Source organism: Rhagoletis pomonella, unplaced genomic scaffold (genome assembly GCF_013731165.1).
Source record: "Rhagoletis pomonella isolate Grant_MI unplaced genomic scaffold, Rhpom_1.0 Rhpom_scaffold_00007, whole genome shotgun sequence".
In the NCBI taxonomy this organism is placed as follows: Eukaryota; Metazoa; Arthropoda; class Insecta; order Diptera; family Tephritidae; genus Rhagoletis; species Rhagoletis pomonella.
The window spans coordinates 70,730,259-70,740,363 of NW_023458561.1; the positions used below are offsets into that span (position 1 = coordinate 70,730,259).

Here is a 10,105-nt window from a genome sequence, read left to right on the forward strand (position 1 = left end):
TAATACACAGTGAACCACAGTACAGTTTTCAGCTCCTCCCATTCTAATAGATTTCAGGCAGAATACCGGGCTGGATAAATAAAAGGACACTTCGCCACATTTCGCAGACTTTTTCTTCATTGACCGATGGCAAGCTGTTTGTGGTGTTCCCAGAAATCGTAGTCATCCCTAGGTACTTCTTCATCTTCTGAGCTTGTTCACACATCTTCCTCTGTAATACTTTTAAAATTTTGTAAAGCCCTGCCAAAATTGTTAGCATCTCAGTTTTTGAACCTTGGGGCAAGAATTGCACCTTATAACTTAAACTGATATACCTAGTTTCGAATGCGATTAGAAGTGTGGAGAATATAGAAAAAAATTATGCGGACACAATTTTACTCAAAAAAAAAAATAAATCGCAAAAGTAATTGAACAACATATCGAGGGCTTATATTCAATATGACCTATCTCTTTATAAAAATCGACCTTAGACCTAACTGTCATCGATGATGTTAATGTTGACCTTGTATATCGTTTGTCAGAACAATTAATTGAATTTAAAAAGTAAACTTGCAGCCCTTGATGACAGTTCAGTCTCAATACACACGGGGCTTAAATGGAGGAAAAGATATCTATGTACATATCGTCACCTGTAATGCAAAAAGATGCAACAAACATCATCGTTGATACGCAAAAAGTCATAACTAATAAAAAATTCAAAGTTCACTTTTTGATTTATCCCCGCATAACTTTATGAAAAAAAAAAATTTAAATATTTGTCACCACTTTTCCCATTTCATTTACGATGTTGTTACGTTTTTCTCATTTCACGTGACGATATGTTCATATGTACATTAGGGTGCATCACCAATAAAAGCTGCGGGTTTTCCACCGGAATTATAAAAAGATATAAGACTTCCCCAAAATATTTCAGTAAAAATAAGATTTATTACTTGAGCTAGACCGATTTTAAAATGCCTCCAAAAATCGGATTTTTTTATTCCGTTGATAAAATCTTTATTTTGATTTTTATTCAACAACATCCACATGATCAAGTCTAAATAGCAACAAAGTCTTTGCCTCTGATTGTAGTTGGGTTGTAAAAATGAAAAAGTGGAAAAAGCAACCACAACAGTTTACATGGCGAACTTAACTCAGTGGGTAATACCACTGGCTTCGAACGCCGGGGTTGTGAGTTCAAGTCCCAGTGAACTCGATGATGAAGTCTGATGAGGAGAAGTTGTTACCTCCGAAATAGTAACTATAACTTCTACCATGTGTATAAGAAAACTACCCCAACTACCCGCTGGCTATCGAAGATCGAAAGTGAAATTTGTATTATGAGCGATGTAAGCGAGTCGAAATGTTCGTTGAGTATCGAATTGTCTGTCGAACAGAATTTTGCTTTCGTTGGTGTAGCGAAGTGTTAGAAAATTGTGAAAAATTTATGATTTTGCATTTGTTTTCTTACTTTTTGGCAGCTACACACTAATTTGCAAATTTATTTATTAATTTCATGCCGTTCTAACGTCGTGAATACTAACCACAAGCTCGAAAGGCTGGTTTTACTTGTGAAAGAAAATCGAGGATCGAATTCAACTCATAATAGGGGCCATTTTAAATTAAATGTACGTATGAATTGATCTCCCGATTTCTCACACTTGTAGCGATTAAATCCCGATTAATTGGAGTCTCTTTTTACTCTGGCCCAAAAACTATTTTTGGGACAAACGTGGCAGCAATCTCTTTATCTCAAAGAAAATAGAATATAAGGTAGCCGTAAACATAGCCAGCATCCTTGTTTTCTATGATCTTTGGTTATGTTTTATTCTGCCAAACTGACATTCTCGCTATATATATCTATCATTCTTGCTTCAATTTTCTTCAACGTTTTTATATTTTTTTGTTAAGTTTGTTGTTTTTTTTAAATGACACAAATTATAAAAAATACCAAAAAAAATAAAATTCATGGATATGAAAAAGAGACATTTTTTTCGTAGAGCGTCTAATTTTCTACAAAAATATTTATCACATTTTTTAGTTTGATAATTCATGGCCGAGAAAACATATTCCAAAGTTAAAAACAACTTTTTATAAGTACTTTATATGGAAAATAGATAGATATCCGCGATGCGGGACCTTTTAAACTTTATATCGAGGGTTGCGCTTTTAATAGGCATCTTTTGAGGCATTGAAGAGTCGATTTTTTTGAATTAGTCTAATACATACATATGTATATTGTACATATAAATTTTGGCGATATTTTTCAAGTTTGTTTCTTTTTGTTTCGTTTTAAATTAAACTGCATTAGAAGTACAATTACTGCGAAAAGTTGTGTTTCACCCAAAAATTTTGGGCAAAAACGACGCAAAAAGAACTAAATGCTAGGGGAGCCCAATTAAGGTTAAATATGTATTTTTAGTGCTAGATAGTATAGCCGAAGAGAGATTTAACACAAGTTACTAAAATACATACATAAGTTCTCTCTCTTATGTAAAAGAAAGAAGTTCTAAGGCTGTGTTCCAGTTGCAAATATTTTGTCCGACACTGTATAAGACGTTTCATACATATCTAAGTATAAGATGTATCTAATATATGGGCAAATCAGAGAAATAGTTTTAAGCCTTCCCTTATACCACATGCAAATTTGTTAAACAATCATTTTGGGCGCCCACAAATTAAAACACAGTCTTTTTTTGGGAATCGGTACTGCCCTAATAGACAGATTTGCATTCTTCTAGTATTGCTGTTGGTCGTAATTGTACTTAAAACGTAAAAAAAGAGGAAAAACTGTAGATTTTTGACTATAATAAAAAATTTATTTCTTTTATATATATATATTTTGTTTTTGTTTTGCATTAATGTATATGTAGTGTTACTTATGTTCTACCATTATTGATTTACTTATCAATGAACTGTCGCAGAATTGTGGGTTCTTTTTATGTAATTATATTTTTTGCTTAAATAAATACGTTTATTAATTTTTTTGTTTTTGTTCTTTTTTTTTTGTTGAAAACTATACTCCTATATTACTTTAGCGTTTGAAGCCCTTTTCTTCTGTCCGTCGCTTTGATTAACATGTATAACGAATCTTAGGGTATTGTTTATGCTTAAAATTTAGGTCCATAAATGTGCTTGAACTCTTTCACAATAACTTAATGTTTAGTTAGACATATGTGTATGTTCATACAATATGCGGATAATTTCCGTAGAATATATATTTTTATCTTAACATTTATTCACTACACAAATCGAGTTAGATTTCTAAATTGTAGAATGTGTCCTTATAGTAATATATTATACATTTATAAGCATTGGTATGAGAGTGTTGTGGAGACTAATTACAAAAAAAAAAAAAAAAAGAATTCAAAAATGTTAGTGTATTTAAAATCACTGACACTTCATTTGGTAAATGAAAGCAGGTGAGAAAGACCGGTGTTAGGCACCAAAAACAATGTAAACCTTTGTTTTATGGAAAACATTGATTTATGTTACTGTTATGTACTCTCAATAAGTTTTATCATTTTAAATAGGCCCTATGCTCTTGCCCCGTTGTGTAGCATCTCTTAGTTAGTATTTATAATACACAGGGTTTTTGAAAAATAACATTTATGCAAAAAATAAAAAATATAAAATACAAAATATAGAGCAGCTACACATACACATATATACATATGTATACATACACAGGTAAATCTAAACTATCGCATATCAATTTATGTATAAGCTCTAAAACGAGTAAAGGTTTTCTATAATATGTATAGTATATCCTATATCTGTATTAATATACAGCTATGAGTACTTTTAGTCAAATATTTGGGTGTTTTTGTATTCAGTGATCGCATAATTGAGGATGTTTCCATCGCTAAGCGAAAATATGATTTGCAAACCCTTAGCTACACACTTGACTACATACGTAAGTAGATAATACAAATTCAAATATAGCTTCTTTTTGTGTAGTGGCAAAAAAGCAATAAGAATAAATTCAAACCAAATGCAACATGAAATACATCGCAAATCAATCAATCGGGACAAAAAAGTTAAGATGGCGTAAACAAGTTTTGCAGTTTTTTGTATTCGAGGATTCGATGGGCGGAATTTAAAAAACAAACACTTAGGTTCCGATTTTTTTTTTTTTTTATTTGCGAGAGGTGAAGATGGTGTAAACGCAAGCAGTGTAAAACTTTTCTTTGATAAATTGAGTACGAGGTTATAATTTAAATTGACTTTAGCCGCCTTGGGGATCTGCTCAACAAATGCGCGTATTTCGTTTCTGTTTTCGTTTAAATCCATCTTCCGGTTGAGCAGGATTAATTTGATATCTAAAGGAATGCCCATATGCGTTGGCTTATTTTAAAAGTTATATCGATAACTGTGAAATAATTAAATTACATTGTTCTAGATTTTTTTTTATATATGTATATAGGTATATGTTTAGTGTTTTTTGTTAATATTTATATCTAATTATCAAACTTCTTGATTTCAGAGATTTATCGCAAATTTGCATCCTTTTATATAGGTAGTAAATATGTATTTTTATCAGAGTTCACAAATAACGCTTATCACGTTCAAGTATTCACAAAATTCTTCGCGGGTCGAAAGGATTTTTTCCATTCGCACGACTTGGTGAGTGGACAATGATTTTCTATTACCGTTGGCGAATGGTTTGTTTTGTCGAACATCAAATTGAAATATTTGGAAAATTTGTGTATTTTGTGTGTAGCGTGTTCCTCCTTCAACCTTGAAATCATCTTGGCACTAAAAAGGTATTGGGAATGGGTTTCTTTTGGAACTGCATTTACACAGTCAACAGCATGAAAAATAAAGCATCCGGAAAAGGTTTCCAAAAATAACGAAAAAATCCGAAAGCCTGAAAAATTCCCATAAGTTCCCGAAAATCCTGAGCGGGCCCGATAAACTCATGAGGTCTCGAGAAAACTCGAATAGTTCAGAAGCATTTAATTTAAATCAATACATTTACTTTCACTTAATAAAGAACCAGCAAAATGAGTCGGAATTTTTGCACAAAATAGTAAGTAAATCATCGAAAGGGCGAATATTAGTCCACAATGTCGGCCATATTGCACAACCGAAATTTATTTGCCTTTGCAAATAATTAAAACGTGACCACTGAAAATGTATCGCATTTATAAATCTCACCAGGCGAGAGATAAAATTGCAATTGCGAAAATAAATGCCAGTTGTCAACTGTAAAATAAAAGAATGCGCATCGCACTGTAAAGAGTATTTTTCTCGGGGGTTAACTGTTATTTGTGATCTCTGATTTTCATATTAACTCTTTTAATTGCAATTAGATTTTATGATACTATTAGTTACTTAAGAGCAGCATTCTTCAATTTCAATTGATAATGCAACCTATGCCATTAAACTGTTTTAAATTAGTTAACGAATTCACACCTTGCGCCCCACCCTGCCCCTGCCGACCGATTATCACTACTTGCCTGTTGTCTACTGGACCTTCTTGTACTGTTATAAATACATTACATTGTTGTTGCAACAGCTGTAGCATAAACACATTCCTTCCTTCCAGTTGAAGGCTATAAGTAATTAATCAGACAATCACTACAATACATCTCAAACGCATGCCGATAATGTTAATTCGCAGGTTCCTTAAATCCTTAAAATACAATTCTATACTACCATGTTAGTTGGGTTTCTTTGCTTCTCGCGTTCGCAGTGATTAATATTTCGGTAATTTTGATTCATGTTGGACTTATCTTACAGTAAATAGTTGTTATAAGATAAATTCCATGAATTCACTTGCAATAGGTTTGCGATTTTCTGAACATAAATTCATTATGTTTTCATGTTGTATGAATTCTTCTCATTCTGTGTTTCTCATTTGGTTGGTCCAGGAGGGAAAGGGTTTATCACAGCTACGGCAGCAGCTTGCTGACTTGCCAATACTGCAGCTAAATTGTAATTATTTACATCCATTAATTACTATTTGTAGATGTTTCAATAAAACTTACCACCATAGGGTGCTGTGTACATCGGGTAACCCAGGCCGACGTGAGTGTGGTGGTGGGTGTGTACATGCCGCTGCGGCGGTGGGCTGCGTGAATCTGTGGTGGCGCCATTTGGCCCAGGAGCGCCACCACCGCCGATATTACCGCCGCTGTTCGGTCCACTTGTGCCACTCTGTTGCTTATGTGAGTCGATACTAAGAGGGCCTCCTGTTAAATTGCCGCCCTGACTTCCCGGACCACTCAACACCTTTTGGTTTAGTACATCAGATTTATTTGTAGGACCACTCATTCCAGTCGGCGGAGGCTGTAGATTTAGCGGAATTCCGCTGCCACCAGAAGACTGATTTGCGCCAGATAAGTGGCTACCGCTATTGGGCGCATTTTGTCCGGCATTTGGGCCACTGCCCGGGCCAGTTACACCGCCGGAATTCATGGCCTGCTGCTGCTGCTGCTGTTGCTGTATGCCCACGTTTGGACTAGATACGCTGACTTTGACCGCACCCCCAAGGCCACTATTGCTACCGCTTGTGGGCGATTTCAATGCACGCTCACTTAATTCGTGTATTTTGTGTGTGGTGTAATATTGACTGGCTGCATGGTGAAGTGCGTCCAACGCTTTTGTTCCGGTGTTTCGTGACAAATCCTCAGGCGCATGATATCTAGGTATGGGCAGGTGGTAGGGCGCAGTATTGTACGGCCCAGCTGCTGACATTAATACATTGCGGTACATGGGATGATTCGGATCGAAGCTAAAGGGTGCTGGCGCAATATAGGAAGGATGTAGAAAGTATTGTGATGTGGGTGGGGGTGGTGGTCCTTGAGTTTCCATTGTTGGTTTCTGTCCCTCCTGTTTGATTTTCACGTCTTCTTCTTGTTTTTGTTTAGACACCTCTTTCGTCAAATTTGTTGCTTTGCCACTACCTGCATTCACATTAGAACTGGTGGAGCAAGACTGCGATTTCGATTTTTGAGACTGTTGATGTTGCTGCTGTTGTTGCACCATTGCCATCTGTTGTTGGTGCTGTGCTGAAGAGGTGGTATCTTCCTTATGTTGCGTCAGCACTTGATTTTGCAGAGATCCAGGTGGCCCGTTGTTGGAAGGATTCTGCGCTTGAACTGCTCGTAAAGCGGCAACGGCATTTTGTCGTCGCTGTTCGTCTGAAAGAATGTAATATCTGAAGAGGCAAGAAGTTATAAAACCCAATGTAATTTCCATATAATACATATATTCTGAATTTTTTCACCTTCTTAATTCTTCCTCGCGAGATAAGTGCTGTTGGGCGGCTAAAGACATTGGATGCCGTTGATATATATTTGGATATGTTCCCAATCCTTGTAAGTCTTTCGGATGTAATGCGTGCGGTTGCTGGGGTTGTTGTTGTTGTTGTTGTTGCTGGGGCGGTTGTTGTTGTTGCTGTTGAGATTGAGCATTAGGATTGTGTTCTTGCTTTATCTCCTGCTTTGCCATTGGTTCGCTTTTGATGAGTTTTGACGAAACCATCTAAAAAAAAGTACCAGTATTTCAGTTAAAACTTATTTTCATAGTAAGTTTTAATAATCTCAAGATATCAAATTAAGTTTATTGTACTAAATCCTAGCGAGTAGTGCCAGCGGTGTGAGCTGACTGGGTTTAAAATGAGCCACAGACAAGGCTATTGGTTGAAATTTTAACAGATTTTCATGTGTGTGGCGCCGTTGAGCAACAGATTCCACTTTAAAAAAGAACGTGTCTTTCTTGCAATCGGTTGCGCGTAGAAGTTTTTTAGATTTCTGTAATTTCTTTTATGATTTCGTAGAGTATACACGAGCGGAAAAATGGTAAGATTAAGCAAAACATTGATACAGTAATTATTTATTTTTAAGAATTTTCAATTAAAATTCAGTTCATTCTCTAACAAAACTCATATAAACCCAAACTTAAAGCTTTGTAAAATAGTACAAAAAATGCAACAAATTTTCAGCCAAATTTCAAACTTTTTTCTCAGAAGTGTTAGAATTTTTTAGTACATAGTTTAGAGGTGAAAATTTATTGCATTTTTTGTAATCTTTTAATAAGTTTACAACTTGGGTTTATATCAGTTTTGTTAGAGAATGAACTGTATGTATTGGTATGTGGTTGGCGGTGGTTGAACTGCGATGGCAGCATTCACGCGACAAGGGTGGATAAAGGTGGCGATTGTTTAAGGTAAAGGTTCCGTGCAGATAATTTCATTTCACAAGTCATCATCAAAGCCATTGTCGACCGCCAATATTGAGCTTCGAGGTGTAGAAGTTGATTGATTGTGGGGATAGGATACTACCCGGTTGGACCCCCTGTTCAATTCTTCCTAATTTCGAGGTTTGATCTTGAAAGCGGACTGATGACTGTCAATCACTCAGATAATTCGCCGATGGCACTCCCATTTTTTTACAGGCTTGCCCGCCTATTTCCACAAATCATGAATGACGACAGTGGTCATCAACTGGCTGAGGACCTGATAACCGATTTCTTTCTGCATCAGCATGAATATTCTGGCAGGCCAATGAATTTGGAAGCGTTTGTCTTGGCAATAGCTACCCAACTTCACCGTTGGTGAAAGTAGTAGTCGTACTGTTTTTGGCAGTTTGTGCAGCTTCTGATAACTCGCGGTTTGGCCTTATCCAGGATATTACGGTTAACCGAAGCTCACTCGCACCATGATGAAGTTCTACGAATTCACTTCCCACTTCCCACTTTTTTCGCTAGTGTAGGTTGACCAGTTGTCGAATCTTCAAATTTAGAGCACTACTCGTATGTTCATCGTATGTGTCTTTATTTATTGTCGGTGTGTCTGTATTAACTACCGTTAGAGGCCTAACAGACCACAACATATTAACGCCAAAATGAAATAAAACCCTACTGCAGTTTAGCAGTACCTAAAGACGCTTTCGACTTTGCAACCCCTACAGATCTTGGCTGTTATACAAATTCAACTTACTTGTTGCTGCTGAGGCATTTGTTTAGAACATTCATGGGGACTGGGACTTTCCTTTAAACGCTCATCTTTAACGACGCTCGCACTCGAATGCGGAGGACCTGTGTTTTGTGGTTGTGAGCTTGGTAAGTTTCCATGGTTTCCCAATTTTACGGCGTCATCGGACGCCACTATTGACACAGGCCCGTAATTGGGTTCTACATTGTAAGGATAACCTGGGGCCATGTAACTAAAAGGTTGAATGAAAAATTATTATTGGATTAAATCGTATTTTCTTATTAGTTCTTACTTAAAGGGGTAAAAGTGGGATAACGGTTTAGCAGGCGACGGTGTTGGCAAGCTGCCTGGTCCAACGCCTGATGATCCTAACGATTGCATAGCTCCCATGCCTGGTGGCAAGCCATTATTCGGTGGCCCAACGTTGCCCAAATTTGCTGATGCCTGTGGGGGTTGGCCCGAAGTGTTGTTGTCCTTTTGATTGCCAGCACCATCTTGGCTCTGCATTTGTGGTTGATGTCCAACAACTTGTTGCTGTTGCTGCGATGACTTTGAAATCAAGTCTAACGGCGGATCTTTGCTTTTGTTATAGTCTGCCAATAAAGGCGATTGCTGTTGCTGTTGTTGGTGTTGTTGTTGCTGCTGCTGCTGCTGCTGCATAAGAAGCGATGATTGCATCGAGCTTTGTTGTTGGGACTGCGAAGAGGGAAGCGTTAATGGTGCCTGTACGAGAGTGGAAGGCAGCAATCCTTGCTTAGGATTCTGCGAAGGTTGCTGATCGGAAGAAGGAGGGGGCACCAAATATTGCTGCTGCTGATAAAATTGATACATTCCATATCCACCCAATGGTGGAATTGCTTGCGATCCACTTCCGATACCCACAGCACCAAGATCAGATGGCTTTTTGGTTGGTAAATCTAAATGCTTAGGATGTGACTTATCTGAAAGGATATAAAAATAAATAAAATAAAGCGCTTGCAAGCTATCTAGCATTTAGAGCAGTCAACTACCTAAGATATCCTGTTCTCCAACTGGTGTTGAGTCATCTGAAATGTCACTGTATGCAGGACTTTGAACGTTGTCCCTGGTAACAGCGCCATCATATTCCACAGGACCGGGAGATTTTCGACATTTTTTTTGTTTTACCGCTACAAAACCCGGTGCGTTTTTTGTTGACAATGAAAT

General features: G+C 37.0%; 2 protein-coding genes across 2 annotated transcripts in view; both read right to left on the reverse strand.

Moving 5' to 3' along the window:
* LOC118743494 overlaps positions 1-10,105 on the reverse strand; it is a 107,951-nt gene that overhangs the window by 79,658 nt on the left and 18,188 nt on the right. The gene's annotated exons all lie outside the window — the stretch shown is intronic.
* Positions 2,777-10,105, reverse strand: part of LOC118743992 (mucin-19) — an 86,488-nt gene continuing 79,159 nt past the window's right edge. The window contains exons 7-12 of the mRNA XM_036476755.1: positions 9,931-10,099; positions 9,213-9,861; positions 8,927-9,152; positions 7,214-7,470; positions 5,973-7,144; positions 2,777-5,912 (exon numbers count right to left, since the gene is read on the reverse strand). Coding sequence (XP_036332648.1) covers positions 5,839-5,912; positions 5,973-7,144; positions 7,214-7,470; positions 8,927-9,152; positions 9,213-9,861; positions 9,931-10,099 — 2,547 coding nt within the window. The 3' untranslated portion in view covers positions 2,777-5,838. The remainder of the gene's footprint in view (positions 5,913-5,972; positions 7,145-7,213; positions 7,471-8,926; positions 9,153-9,212; positions 9,862-9,930; positions 10,100-10,105) is intronic.